Source organism: Phlebotomus papatasi, chromosome 2 (assembly GCF_024763615.1).
Source record: "Phlebotomus papatasi isolate M1 chromosome 2, Ppap_2.1, whole genome shotgun sequence".
Classification (NCBI taxonomy): Eukaryota; Metazoa; Arthropoda; class Insecta; order Diptera; family Psychodidae; genus Phlebotomus; species Phlebotomus papatasi.
The window spans coordinates 2,052,801-2,068,905 of record NC_077223.1 but is presented as its reverse complement, the minus strand read 5'-3'; the positions used below and the strand labels follow the sequence as shown (position 1 = coordinate 2,068,905).

General features: G+C 35.4%; 1 protein-coding gene across 1 annotated transcript in view; it reads left to right on the top strand.

The window, feature by feature from the left end:
- Positions 1–15,818, top strand: part of LOC129802144 (protein tincar) — a 206,575-nt gene extending 190,757 nt beyond the window's left edge. The window contains exons 8-12 of the mRNA XM_055847741.1: positions 954–2,381; positions 5,561–5,900; positions 6,614–6,776; positions 10,459–10,584; positions 10,645–15,818. Coding sequence (XP_055703716.1) covers positions 954–2,381; positions 5,561–5,900; positions 6,614–6,776; positions 10,459–10,584; positions 10,645–11,355 — 2,768 coding nt within the window. The 3' untranslated portion in view covers positions 11,356–15,818. The remainder of the gene's footprint in view (positions 1–953; positions 2,382–5,560; positions 5,901–6,613; positions 6,777–10,458; positions 10,585–10,644) is intronic.
- The last annotated feature ends 287 nt before the right edge of the window (positions 15,819–16,105 follow it).

Here is a 16,105-nt window from a genome sequence, read left to right as displayed (position 1 = left end):
CCATATTTAGAAACCATGAACGAAAGTTTTTCATTTTTTTGGCCGAACCGAGTTTCAATATTGACGTATTCTGTGTAAAATAGAGACCTCTAACGGCTAAAACAACACTTATTCTAATAATTGAAAGATTTCTACTTCAGAATTATATCAACAAGTTGGGAAAAAAATACAAAAATTAAAAAATATAAGCTTTGCAAAGTGATTCTATTATTTTGGCCGCCACTGTATGTGCCCAAAGATGAAATATTCGCTTTGATTACCCCTAAAACATCTTCGAAAATGAAAGATATCGTAGGAGCAGTTTTCGATATAAACAAAAATCAAGGTTTTCGAAGGGAGAAGGGAGCGAAGGAAAAAAGACTGTCCTAAATAATGTTGCCTTGTGGAAGGAGGTTCATTGTAGACCGGAAGTCGATATCTCTTACCGTTTGGCCTATAGCCGTGTCACAAGTTGGAAAAAAGTGAATTTATATAACTGCTCCCTCTTTGAGTTCGAGCAGTAAAATGGTGACACAATAAAAACAATCTTAATAAATTATAAAATTCAAACAACAAGAAAAACCAACGAAAAATCCTCGTTGCATAGTGTAATGCAATAATTTAAAAATCCGATAACATCTCTTGGCAAGGAGATCCAATTTGCAACAAAGCTTTATGTTTTTGACTTTCATAATGTTTGACTTTATGCTTTAGTGTAATTTCTTTAGCGATTTTTAACATGTTAAATTGAGTGTGTAATTTAACTATATCAGAAGGGAAATGATGTAACGAGAATATTTGCCTATCCCCTTCAGTATTTATCTCACTGTCAGTGAAACCTCTGCAAATACAGACATTTCCCTCTTAAGTACATGTTCATATTTATTTACATTCCATTTAATGCACATCATGTCGCATTTCCCTATGTGATGCTCCTACTTCTCACGACAGTTCTTTTTCACCTGTCCTTGCAGAACACATTTGGCGCACTGAATTGGATTTTCTGGTAACGCATCGGGATCGATTAGTCATCCTGTCGTTTATGACGTCGCCATATCAGAATAGCACAGTTGATGGTGAATCACCATTAATCACGGGGCCAACGGGTGGTAGGGTACTCCCTGAGGAATATCATGGCTCCACTTACGACGAGACGCACTTGATTGAGAAATTTGGCACAATTGACGACGACGAGGAATTCTTTGACAACCATGGAATTGGGGGTGCGGAACTTATGACGACGGTATCGGAAGTGCCAGAGGAACGGCATCCGGTGAGCTCGACAGTTGCCGTCCCCGTGGACGTCAGTCCAGGAGGTGGGAGAAGAGGTCGCAATCGAGGTGGCAATAGATCTTCCTCGAGAAGGGTGAACAATGAGCCAGATCATAATTCATTCCGCAGCAGGAAGCAGAAGGCCAACAATCGGAAGGACAGCTTTGATGCTGTTGACGTGAACCTGGAGCTGAGGCCTGAGAAAGCCATACCCTTCGAGAAACTCAATAACTACGACGGTGAGACAGTATTTGAGGTGAATCGCAATGGGAGGAAGCAAATTCAAAGTGCAAGACCCACAATTAGGCAGCCAGACAGTGGAACCCGGAAAATCCAGAGCAAAGACAGCAACATTCATATTTTGAAGCCGGAAAAACTGCCCGAATCCTTCTTGCCATCCACACCAATGACGGCTAATTCAAAAATTATTGAGATTAAGTCCAATGCAAAAAATTCAAGTAGGAGAACTAAAAGATCCAGTCAAGTGGTTATTGAACCATCAGCCCTTATCGGAGCCATCCCAATGAACATAACCATTTCAGAGGGAAATGGAGGCGTTGTGGTGGAATTGCTGCAGAAATTCTTTGGATTGACAGATGCCAAGGAGAAGACTGATCCACAGAAATGGATATCTCTGCCGAGTCTTGAGTTCCTGAATCTCGCGATTGCCATCATGATATGGTCAGTGAGGTACCCAGCCGTCTTCTGGGGCACTTCAAAGTCCTTCTCAACAGTTTTCAGCATCCAAATGCTAGCTAATGGAATCACAATTCTCCTGGATTACATTGGCTGTTCCGTTCTCTACAAACTCGAAATGCTAGAGGCACCTCCACCCCTCAGATCCCCAGGACTCCTCCTGAATGCAACAGTGACTGTTTCTCTATTTATCCTCTCCACCATCCTCATCATGTCCTCCTCCCTGGTCCTCTACCTCTATGGCCATGGGAAGTTGGCCACAAAGATGCGCGAGAGGAAGGTTATCTCCACAAAAAGTGGCGACACTTGGTCCTACTTTGCACACTGTGCATCACTCTGCTATGTCCTGGCCCTGTCTGTGGCCAAAGCGCCCATTCTCCATGATCTCAGTGCCACGTACAAAGGCAGTTTGGACAGGGCTGTGCTCGTGTCTGGTAAGTTGACTTTGTGAAAAAACTTTTCATTATCCCTCTCGCTAGACTCCTGAGAAAGAAGTTTAAACGTGTGTATCTCCATAACTCCCTTCCAGTCCTTTCAGCAAATAAATTACTTTTTGATTTTTCCCACACTCAGAAAAAAAGAAAGCTTTCGAAATAAATTTAAATTCTCTTCAATTGGACTTGAAAAGATTAAAAAAAATGTTGATTTTAAAAATTATTAGGGGAAAACGCTTTGCCTTCGCACGACTCAAGCTTTTTAGGACAAGTCAATTTTTTAATTTGTTCTTAGAGGATTTGAACTAGGGGAAAGTACTCTCTCTTCGAACGTTCATGCTTTTGAATAACGTAAATAGTGATTTTCACATAATTATCTCATAATTATCAATAATTGATGATAATCGAACTAATATTTAATAGAAATGTTTAATTCTCTTAGGAAAATTTAAAGAAAATTCCCATTATTCGAAGGCATGAACGTTCGAAGGAAGAGTACTTTCCCTTATGGCTTTTTTTGAGAATTTTGAGGTATTGCACTACCTATTAAAACATAATATCATAATGGACAAAATTCATTAAAAATATATTGAAAAAAATGAATTGTTCGAAGCTTCAATCATCCGAAGGTAGCGCGCTTTTCCCTACAATTATTCGACGCCATAATTTTCTTGGTCAGTTAATATGTCATCCCAGAAAATTAACGAAACTATTTTATAGTTTCCTGTAACCATTATGGTTTATTGACATTTAAAAGTTTTTATGGATGTTTCAATAATTTTCTAAAGTGCTTTTTCATAAGATATTTTTTTTTAATTCTCTGAAATTTTCCTCATTTGTGAGAAATTCTAATGAACGTGAGACACAGAATGTCTGTCAATCAAATGTCAATTTTATAGCAAGACGATTGTGATCTTTCAAAAATACAGTAGACTCTCGCTAATTCGGCTCTTTTAAGATCGGGCTACTTTTTAATTCGGGTGGCAGTTAAACTCGAAAAAAGTTTGTTGTCATTTTTCAAGTTCGATTATGATTATCAAATGAAGCAAATATGCTCAAATTTTTCATTATTTGTCCTAGCTTTGATGTGATTTTGCATTATTAAGAGGTTTTCATGAAATTTATTATAGCAATGAGCATATAAACTCAATATAAGTATGCAGATGAACAAAAAATCGTTGCATTTCAAAAAATTTGTTGTCCGAATTTCTCTCTAATTTGGTTGACATTTCGGTCCCAAATGCCCGAATTTGGGAGAGTCTACTGTAGTTACTTACTACTATAAAAGAGCATTATGGTTTATCTGCATATGACTCTAGGAATAATCACGTTCATTGCTATAAAATTTATAGTTTATAGCACGAAAGTTCGACATGATTGAAATTCTTTGGCAAAAATGGATCAAATAAAAAGTTATAAGTAAAAAACCCAAAAGTAGATTCTATTCTACTTAGAAACTCCCCTCGGAAGTTATAAGATTTGTATTTAAAATTTATTAAGTAAAGATAAATATCAAACTGACGGATTTCGTAAGATAAAGATTTACTAAGAACATTAAGGAGGTATTTTTTTTAAAAAAAAACGCCAAAAAATTGATCAAAAACTGAATGAAATTTTTTTTCAAGTTTTGAAAGCTTTTCAGCTAAAGTTTCTTTCAAAAATTCACCGAAATTTCAAAGCTAAACCGATTTCGATCATTTCGTGAGGGCAGGGCAAATTGTGAAAGCTTGGAAAATGCTCTAAAAAAGATTATTCTAAGATGAAATTGTAAGCTCTTTTAAGGAAAATATCGATCACTCAGAATAAGACACGAATAACTCGCAGTAGGAAAATTTTACAGGACAGCGATTTGAAGCTGATATTTTACATTCAGAGATTTAAAATCTTATAACTTTAAAACTTTCTAATTGTGTAAAAAAATCGAGTTGCTCGACTTATATTCTGAGACGTCGATATGACTTAAAGCTTCCACAAGGTTTTCCCAAAAAATCCATTTTATTTATCTTTTTAATTAAAATATTAGATTTTGTGCAGAGTTAATTTAATTTCTGAATTTTTATTTATCATAAATTCATTTTTAATCCATTTTGAATGACTTTTAGGATTTTTAGGTTTTTAAAATTCATAAGTTCCAACAAAAACCATATAAGGCAATAAAGGCGCTCTTTAAAAATAAAACTGTCCTTAAAATGAACTAAATCTTAACTAAAATATACCGAATCACTTTTGGTTTTAACTCGTATCAGATTTTTCAAAAGCTGTGAAATCAAACATTTCGTTCATCCCAGCGAGCACACTTAGCTGAAAAAAGTAGCGTTTTCAGCATATTTTTGCTGAATCGACTAGCAAAAATTTGCTGACTGATCAGCAGTTGTCGAACAAAAAGTGCTAACCAAATATATGGAAATGGCACTGAATCGCCAATTTTGTTTCAAGGTTAGCAGAATTCAGCTGAAAATACATATGTTTTCAGCTGAATTGCATTCGGTTAGCATTTGGTGCTCGCTGGGATGTTCGATAATGGCCTTGAACCGTTCCTTGTAACGATTTTCAAAGTCAAAGATGAAAAATTGCCAAGAAAAGCGTATTTCTCAACCGATTGGATTAAGTTAAATTTGAGAAACAAAAAAGTGGCCGAAATTGCAAGCTGGCCGAAATTTGCTATACTTACTTTACATGATTTACGAACATATCGTAAGTTCGCAATAGGAATTCACAAACTTTTATCCGATTTATCCTCAATACTTTGTTGAAATTACGAGAAATCATTTTAGAACTTTTAAAGACAAACTTAGAACGATTTTAGGTAGGCCAAATCCGGCTTAAACTCCCAGAATAAATCAAATTTTAAATATTTAGATAATTGAAAGCCCAAAGTAAGATATTTGAAGACATTTTATTAGTTCTAAAATTTTAATGTACAGTGTAATAGAATTTGAGGCACTAATTCGAACATTCCGTTAAGTAAAAATGCTTTGGCACCCCTTTTAAAATTGAAATCCTTGTTTTTTATGACCTTCCAAGTCCTTAAAAGTATTTTCCACGCGCAGGAGGTAAATATTCAATCTCATAAACTATTTTATAGCTTAAAGCTCTAAAAGAATTCAAGCTTCAGAACTATGGTGCTAAAATATCAATTTAAAGTAGGTATTAATTTATTTTGATGTTGTGCTCTACAGCTCTTGGATCAGTGGTCCATCTCTTCCTGTGGGTGATGCTTTGGCTCACGTTGACTGCCAAGCGTCGTTGGGCCTTCAAGTTGCCCCCATTGGAGCGCCATGGAGCCACCAAGGGAGCCACAGAACCACTCCTGATGGCTTCCCATCGTGGCGGAAGTGTCATGGCCGGAGCCCCGGGACAGAGTCTTCTGGCTGGGAACGGAAATGCAACAAATGGGGGCGAGGAGACCATCTACTGGCCAAAGCTCACGCCCAGTTCACCAAAGCTCAAAGTCACCTTCAATGAAGTACCGAGTACGTCACCCCCGCAAAATTTGGGTGGTGAACACGACGGCAAGCGGTAACGGAAATTAAAACGCACGTCACGTTTTGTAGCCACAGAGTCTCGTTTTACTCTTATGTCTTGTCATTTTAGTTTCCTCTTGGGTTTTGTCCTTATTTTGTCATACATTTATTTTGAGCTTTTCTTTGCCGAATACTGTGCAACATTTTCTATAAATGTCTTTTTTTTGTGGGAAGCATCAGTGCAATTGCAAAATGATTTTCAACATAAAACCCAATAAATAGTTGTCTTGCTGGGGTATTGATCTTGGCAATTTCTCTGCAAAACTTAAGGAAAAAGTGTCAATTGAAATAGGAATTGAATGCATGTTACTGCTGAAATATTTATTTTGCAAAATTTTAGTCTTTTAGCTGTATTTTTTTATTAAATTTTTTTTATTCACTGCAAATGGTGATATTTTTGATTTATCTACAAATTTTTGTGAAAGCAAATTACAAAATGTAGTACAGCACTTAGTTTTTTTTTTCTAATTTACTTGTATAATTTCTTTATTTTTTTTTATTTTTGTGAACAATTTGTCTCTTGATAGGGATGAATTTTGCCACGTGTGTGTGTTTTTTATTCTTTCACGCTTGTCAAGTGTTTACGCATTCATCATTTGAGTTGATTCGGAAAGTCAAGATTTTTTTTATTGAATAAATTGATGTTGATTGCAGTATTCTTGAAAAAAAGAGAAGCACTAATTGGTCAAAATAATAATTCTTTTGCAGCAATAAGGGCCGTGGAACCGCGGTATGTGTCGCCCCTCTTGCGGGGGAGGCTGATGACGGAGATTACGCCACCTTGAGAGGTCCCACCGGGGATCTCCTTCACTTGAGTGACCTAACAGCTCACTGTGACATGACGGACGATAATACATCAGAAGAGGGCAAGGTAAGAGCATTAAGAACTAATTTAATAAAATATCTTTACCCTTTACACTGTCCTGAAGTGATCCGAAATATAGGGGAAAGTGCTCTCCCTTCGAATGTTCATGCCTTAGAATAATGTGAATATTCTTTTAGTTTTCCTAAGAAACTTACACATTTCTATTAAATATTAGTTAGCTTATCATGAATTGCTGATAATTCCGTGATAATTTAATGTAAATCTCTTAAGAAAATTAAAGAAATTCACATTATTTGAAGGCATGAACGTTCGAAGGGAGAGCACTTTCCCCTACTTGAGAAAATGTTCGTGTCTTGGCTAAAACAATAGGCCCATCACCCGAAAAATGTTTGGTGTCTCGACTATTCGTCGCTGATCACTACTGCACTCCCTGGTCCGAAAAACATCATTTCAATTGAAAAATTTCATTAGAAATATTTCCTTATATTGAAAATCTGGTTTTTTAATTGATAAAAAATCAATTCGTCTGAAAGAATTTGTTAGAAGCAACTAATCTACTACATTTCCCTGTGCAGAATTATATAAAAATAAGTCTTTGTACAAAAAAATGTCATTTCTTTATTTACTTTCTTTCAATTTAATCTCTTGCATTTACTGACTTTTACGACGCGCGAAAAATTCTGTCATTGATCACAGTGACTTGCCCGAAAAAGGTTGCTGTCTTGGTTATTTGTCGCTGACTCGAAAAAAATATTTAATTGAAAAAAATCTTTAGAAATAATTCTTTATATTAAAAACCTCATTTTTTCTGAATTCCCTTTCAAATTAAGTGCGTTTGCGTTTTTATTTGTTAAAAAATCAATTCCTCTGAAAGAATTTCTTTGAAAGAAATAATCTACTGCATTTCTCTTTACAGAATTACATAAAAATAATTCTTTGGACAAAAAATGTCATTCGTTCATTTATTTTCTTTCATTTTAATCTCTTCCATTTTCTGATTTTTACAACGCTCGAAAAAGTCTGTCACTGATCACAGTGACTTGCCCAAAAAGGTTGCTGTCTTGGCTATTTGTCGCTGATCACAACAAATGACCTGAAAAAATTCATTTCAATTGAAAAAAAAATCTAATGCATTCTTCTACGCGGAATTATCATCATCGTCATCATTTTTATCCGCTTTTTCCTAATGGGGTCGCAGGCTTCCATGTAGCCATTCTGACGTGTCATTGTTGCAGTGGTAGGTTTACCAAACTCGTATTACTCCAGAGCCTCTTCCGTTACTCTGGTACCCTCCAATCCCGGGACCAGCAATTGAAGCAACAACTTGTCCAATGTACGCATAGCTCGTTCCCGGTGAAATTCGTCCGTCATCCGAGGCTCTTTGTTGTGTCTTTTTTTTTGCTGGTGGATACTGTGACAACAGAGTGCAAGCCTCATGCACAAGGCTCCTTACCCTAAGGACTACTCGTAGACATAAAGATGCCAATACGTTCCTGTAACTATTTCCAAGCAAACTATAGCCATTTCAAGAACTAACTACAGGCATTCCCTATCCGCCTTCTGGGACGCGCCCGATCTACACGGGAATTATTATTAAAATTAATTCTTTGTGATAAATTTCGGCTGAGAAGCCTATTCTGCTAGCCAGGACATCTACCATTCTTCGGGTAGCACTTAGGTTTTTTAGGTTTAGCTAAGCTAAAACCATTTTTCATGTTATACCCTTTCGAATGAACCAAGACCCAAATTCCGAGGACATTTCAGATCACTTCAAGACAGTCCTTTCGACCATACTTTTATCACTAAAGACTAAGTTTCCTGGAATTGAAGGTTTTAGATACTTAATCATTGGAAAATCCAACCTCAACCCCAACATAAAAAAAAAATTCTCTAAATCGAAAATGGGGATTTCAAGATAATCGACATCGAAATTTCGGAGAGTTTACGATTTTAGCTTCCGTAGCGTTAGATGAATATAGTTGATACGTTCTGAAAAGTTGAAGCATTTCAAGACCTGATGGATCATTATTCTGATGGGGATCTCAGTGGCGCAATAGGCAAGACCGTTGGCTCTTTGGCGGTGAGATCTCTGACTCGACTCTCACAGCTGTGAGCTCGAGTCCCATCCGGTGCAAGCAACTGAATGTCGAGAAAAATACATTTTTCACTGTGATAAAATGTAAAATGATGCACCGGCTCTGCCCAAAAACCTTCAGGATCTCGGAAAAAGCGTTCCTAGTCGATCTACGATCAGCAGATTCTTCCAACACGGGGCACATTGTAATGATTACATTATAATACCAAATAAAGTGTCTCGATACGATTAACAATAATAATTATTATTCTCATAATTGTGTCTTTCAGAGAAAGAGTCAGTTATTTCTATATGGAAATGCATAACCGATAGATCTCTTATACTCTTAGGCCTCTTAGGCCGTTTTCAGAATAGGGGTTTAGCACAGTTCCCGAAAATATGAAAATCCCAAAAGCCAACCAATTTTATTGGCCTTTCAGAATCTAATAAGGTCATTTACCTATACTAATCCTATCCTAATTCAAACTTTCCTAAAAAATTTTGACTGATAAGGAATGAAATAAGTTAAGCCATATGGTTAAACCTTAGGCCTGAAGCCCGTATTAGGGTCTCAACAGAAGATCTGATTTTCCCTATCAATCTGGCCGGTGTTCTCTGTAGAGAATTATCTCTGTATACAATTCTTGTCCAATTGTCCAATTTCTTGTCAAATTGAGGGACAAGGAACAATATTTCTTAATCGAAAATACAATTTTCGATCTTTTGAATCAATGTAAGGCTACGTTTCATTTAAAAGAAAAGTCTTGCTAAAGTTGCATTGAATCTGAATCTTTGGAACTTAATCCATTTTTTTAGATAGCAACAAGTTAGATAGTCGAGAGGATCAGAAAATGCCAAAGAAGTGCTTTTGTATTACAATCTCTGTAAAAGATGTGATGGCAACTTGACCCAAGATATCCCCGGTGATTGCCAGGGAAGAAGTAGTCTCCCTAAAGTGAAATCATTCTTTTGTTTTTGCCCAGAGCTTTCGATCCTGCTGAGGATCTTCTTCAGTGGTCAATCCCTTCGATCGAAGAAGAATCGAAAGCTCTGGGCAAAACTAAGAAAATGGTTTCATCTTAGGCCGGTTTCAGACCAAAGGTTTAGCCCAGTTTCCGATGGTCTCGAAATTTAAAATAGCATCTAATCTAATTTTATTGGTTTTCCAATATTTAAAATGGATCACTTGCCCATGTTGGCCAATCTTAAGTGATAATTTTCCAAAAAATCTTGATTAAGATGAAATTAAAGAAGTTAAGCCATATAGCTAAGCCTTAAGTCTGAAGCCCGTATTAGGGTGACTACCTTTTCACTGGAAATCATCGGAGATATCCCTCTGAAATCAATTGGAGCAGTCCATTTGTGAGCGTATAACCTAAGATAGTTCATTGTTAAAGATCCTCCGCCACTTCAGGAAGATGTTCGGGTTCGATCCCGAGGCGCTCCCACGCAAGATCCTGAATTTTATTCAGCCACCTTGTCCTAGGTCTGCCTCGAGGTCAAGGTCTCCTCACAGTGGCTTGCATAGCTTTTCTGGGGAATTTTTCATTGTTAAAGATCTCCTACAAAATCCCTAAAATCTGCTACGAGCCTAGATCCTATCAAGCTTTAAATTATCAATAATAATTCATTGCTCATAATTTTATTGTCTAGTTGTTGGAGAGTGTTCGAGATGACAGTGTAACTTATGCTTCAACGAGAGATCTAGAACCTCCTATTGAGCAGATGGTCAGTCCCCTAGCTCCAGTAACGGTCACTGTCCACACAAACGAAGCTCATGTAAGTGCTTAGGTTCCCTCCTTACTTTAACAGCCCAACTTAAACAATAAAAACTTCTAGATAACATCGAGTTCAACGCCACGGTGCTTAAGGCGAGCTGACTCAGGTGTTCCAAACGAGGCCCTAACTCCTCGTTCAGACACCACATCCACCGAGGAGTCTGCTTCTCCTCCCGACCGAGCTCCCTCCGAGACCTCAAGCGGTGTTCACTCTGGAGAAGAGCGCGAACCCGCCGAGGTGGCTATACGACCACGTCCAGGTCCTGCTGCTAAAGTGGCAGTGAAACCGGTGCCACCGGCCATCGAGGAGGAGCCGTTCGGGAGGTCAACCAATATGCGGATGTCCAGCTTCGCAACGGACGGTTTGCGTGCCAGCAGTGCTACTCTGCCGTTAACCAGGGCTATCTCTGAGCCCCCAATGACAGAGTATCCACACTGTAGCACAATGCCTCTGCCAGTGGGATGCCATCAGCCTATTCATGGGCTCAGGCAGCACTCAATTACGCCAAATTCGCAGTCAAAGACACAACTGCTGCAACATACGACTCTGCCTAATGGCGTAAGGCAGTTTACCACGCAAAACCAGTTTCTGCGACGATTACCTCATGTGAGGACAGCTGAGTCTCCGTATGGGATTCTGGGACTTGGAAGTGGCCATCATACCTTTTCCAAACTACTCCAAGAACCTCTGACAGCAATGCCCATTCCTGAGGACAGGGATTCTGCCAATTACTCAATCATCTCCGAGCAGGACATTTACATCTCTCACTAAACCGGACAACTTCTCGAATTTATAGTAATGCACTCGTGATAATGCTGAATAGAAACTCTTTTTTTTCAGGATTTACGTTATCTAGTAGCAAGCTAAGCTCAACGGTGATAAAGTTAAGGTAAAGTAAATTCAGACAAAAATATAATTTAGGCCACGCCCCTTTCAGGCTCTATGGACAAGAATAGCATCAATTTTGGGATGAAGATCAAGATCAAAATTGAAGATATCAAAAAGTGACAAGTTTAGTACATTTGACGTTTAGGATAACAAAAATCGTTCTTGATTTTGATCCTTAGCTTGATCTTAAAATTGAGGTTAATGTGAGTTTTGGGGGTTTGAGGGTTTCACTAAAGAGAAACCACAATATGCAACTGAGTTATCACCCTTATAATTGCAACTAAGGGTAAAGAACTCATAGCAACGCCCTTGAAAAATAATCCACGCCTCCTTCATTGAAGTCAGTGATTATGCCAAGGTTTTTATACCTTTCGCCACTTCTTTTATTATGCTCCCCCCAATAGATTGAAAACGGTAAAGAAAACTTTTTTTACAATTATAATATTTCTTAGTCCTTTGTGTTACAGTAAGGGCGTGGCTTGTTTTAATAGGCGAAATGACAAAAGTTGTCTTCTTATGCATTTTTTACAATATCTTTTTATTAATCAATTAAAAAAAAAACCTTGAATTTTTAATTTTAGTTGCCTTAACTTCTGAAGGGGCGTGATCTAAAGAAAAATGGGCGTGGCTTATTTTAAGATTTGAAATTATCAACCGAATTTTACTCAGATCAATACTCATTTCTTTCTTACTTAAAAGTTAATGAAGTTATAGTTCAGCTACCAAAAGAAAATTATAACTATCTGTATAGTCTTCTTTTTTTCTTTTTTTTTTGTAAATATATGCAGTTCATATCGGCATTATTACGAATGTGCGACATAAAATTGAAATATTTCGAAGAGAATAATCCAGCACTGCCCTCACTGTAAACTTATCGACCGAAACTAGTTAAATAATTTATAAAAATCAAATATATGCTAAATATTATTTTAAACATAAAAAGAAACCTATTGTAGAAAGCTAATGAGAGAACTTGAGACAAAGAAAACCTCGCGGAATTTTCAATATCAAACCAAAATGACATTTGTTTAACTTGGAAAATTTCCGCAGAGGTTTAAAAATGATAACATTTATGAATGAAGAAGAATTTTGGGAAATGAAATTCTGCATCAACTTCTTCGCTTAAATCACCCACCCTTTCATAGTGCATTTGTAGATTTTTATATATTCCAAACAAAAATTATGCTTCAACAGCTTTCTAAAAACTGCCTGTATAAAATGAAGAACTTTCTTATAAACTGCATAGGAAGTGTAGAGATCTCTAAAATTGAAGGAAATTGTGAAGCCAAAAATATCTCTGAGACTATTTGGATTTATTGCAGAAACATTGTTAAAAAAAAGTTAAACGAGGTTTTAGTACAAGGGGCGACATGAACTCCTTGATGTACTGAAGAAAATCCCGGAATTTTCCGTAATTATTTGAATAGGAAATATATTTTACAAGAACTAGAAGAAAAAAATTCTTTTTAAAGTAACTAAAACATCCCCTGATTACATTTTTTATCGATCTACTTTATTTTTGAAATGTTTTTTTTTATTACTCCCAGGGGAATATTTTCTCTTTGAATTTTTGTCAAAATCATAATAAAATCACTCTAGAAAGAATAATTCTCAACCGATTTGGTCAAAATTGGATTTATCTGAACGGTCTTGAATTTTCAAATCTATCCCAATCGTAATTAATCGGTTTAAAACCTGTAATTAATTATTTTACCTTATATTCGCTTTCTATGTTTGAATATTTTTTATTACGTTATAACCCAAACGGTAAGACATATACAGTTCTGGCTTTCGATGACCCTAGATAAATTGATATGCCTTGGGAAAATATTTTGAGTTTCTTTATCAGCATTCTCTACTCCAAAGTCTTTTTTTAGTGTCCAATTTTACGTAAACCCCTGAAAAATGCGACCAGTTTTAGTGTAAATTTTTTCCTGTTTTCGTACACATTTCACGAGATATCTCCGAAACTACGTAGGTTGCCAATTTGATGTTTTCGGTTGCCCATTCTATATTAAATTGGCTTTTATTTTGTATTTGTATTTTTTGCTAATTCATTCCACAATGATAGAAAATACCGAATAAACTCCAAAGTTTTTTCGGCACGCTAAAAACATATGGAAAACATATGAAACATCATGCCCCTGATCAGAACGGTAACAGAACCTCTGTAGAGATTTAAGGCTATCGAAGACGATTACGAACAATCACGCATCTGGCCAAATTTTTAGCTATTTCCTCTATAATTTGCCAGTGACCTTCGTTCAATCCTTTTCTTAGAGGACAAAAGGTAATTTCCCTCTAAAATGCGTTATATCTATACTTACGTAAATCAAGATTTAATGTATCTGTCGGGCCTTAGAATTTTAAGTAAGTGGAAATCAGTGCAAATCTTGAAACCGATAATAAATCAGTAAAGAAGCCATTTCAGACGATTTACGATTAAGTTTAATTCGATTTTATACCGCTACAGCCAGTAGATTTTGAGAAATTAATGTAATATTGACATTCAAGACTTGAATACCACTTAGTGGTAAACTAACCTTGAAATTTATTTATTTCTGCCTAATAACGGATTTTTGAAAGGTTAATTAGGCTAATTACTCACTATGATCAGCAAATTTTTGTACACTTGGCTCTTTGTTATCCGGATGACAGCTGCCAAACACTTTGACAGTTGATGTATTCAAACAAAACGTTTTATAGCGAAACATGCAGCTTGTGAATTAAACTGCTTTGTCATTATTTTATCAAAGTTCTTGAAACATAATTATGACAAAAAATGAAACATAAACACACCACAAAGAAAATTCTTTTGTTCTTCGACAAAAAAAATCACACAGCAAAAAAATATAAAAACCGTTGACCAGATCCAAAAAACCTAAATGTCATTTTGTCTCCCCGTCAGCCGAATAACGAGGATCTGACTGTAAATAAAATTACGACAATTGCTGATCCAAGCGAAGAAAAGAAATGCAGGTGTCTATTACACACTTTGTGACTTTTTATCAAGAGAACTTCAGTAAACTATTTTTGTTTTCTAAAGAAGTTAAATGAAGTTAAACGAGAAATAATTAAGCTAAACTTTAGCTTCCATAAGCACACGTTTTCAAAACAAAAGTTATCTCGCTTACGCCATTTGTAGTTCTGCAATAAATTCCAGAGTCAAATAAATGAAACATAATAAAATATTCATATACACTTATAAAACTATTTACTTTTGATAGATATATAGAAAGGAAATGTGTCACAAGCCCTCAAAAAAAACCGAACCTATCATCTTCTCACCGGAAACAAGAAATAATAATAATCACATCAAATCACATCACTTTAAAAAAAAAAATAAACATTAAAAAAAATATTGAAAACGCTGGAACCATTTTTGATCACTTGAAGCATATCCCCGAGGAATCATATCTAAGCTTATACAGTATTTAACGTAAATTAAAATAAATAGAAGAAAGCTATGTATATTTAAAAAGAATTTTAAAAAAAAATGCAAGATGAAAAAAAAATATTTAGAAGAGAAAAATTTTTATACCAAATTTTGAACTGCATTTTTACGGCAATTGCTAAATAGATTTTTTACGGAAACATTTTTTCTACGCATTCTTTTTATCTACTTTTTCACCAACAAATGCAAGTTGTTGCAGAAGAATAAAAACAAATAAGAAAAATTGTAGACAAGATAAACGCAACAAATAACTTTAAGAAAAAAAACTAAATAAAACCAAAAGACAATAGATTTTGAAATTGAATTTTACAACAAATGTAATTTATTTAGAAATTATTCTACATTCTAAGTATATTTGTAAATAATAATTTTGCTGTATACTAATTTATTGAGAACCACTTGAAAAAAAAAACTTTTGTTCCCAATTGACTCAAACTCTCGGAAAAGCATCAATGCAAAGACTGATTAGAAAATATTGTTTTTTCTATATTTGTTCACGAAGAACTTTCTATCGAAATATCTCTTGCGATGAAATAATTCAGTTTTTTTTAAAGATAATTGGCGAATTATTCTTTGTTGATGAAGAAACTGCCAACGGGAGAAACTCAGATGATAATGTGTTAATTTATAGGAATATAGGATTAAATATTTCTTATGTGTAATTCATTAAATTTAAAAAAAAATGTACAGATTATCGTGAAATTAGATAAAATATAAAAATATTGAAACAATATTGAAAGAAAAAAATATGAAAAACAATAATTCGATAAATTTAAAGGGAGAGAAAGCAAGTAGTGAATATTAGCCGTATATAAATGTAAAACCTAATATTGTATTAACGATTAACGTAAATGTTTTGTATATTTAAATAAATTATTATGAAATCCAAAAATGATTTTTTAGGATCCTCGAGAAGTATCGCACAAAGGAGATTTGAAACGTATCCAATGTGTAATGAAGTAAGTATTTTAAAGATGTTAAAGAACAATATGACAAAATTAAGAAACGTTTTTGTACGATCTTTGACTATATTCTGACATTCGTTTACCGCTCTTCTAAATTTGCGCTTTATTTACTAGAAATACTTACAATACGGTTACCCTCTATATCAAAACCCTGGATCTGTCAGTAGGGACAGTAGCGTGTTTTTTAGAAGTCGGGGAAAGTACTCTACCTGAC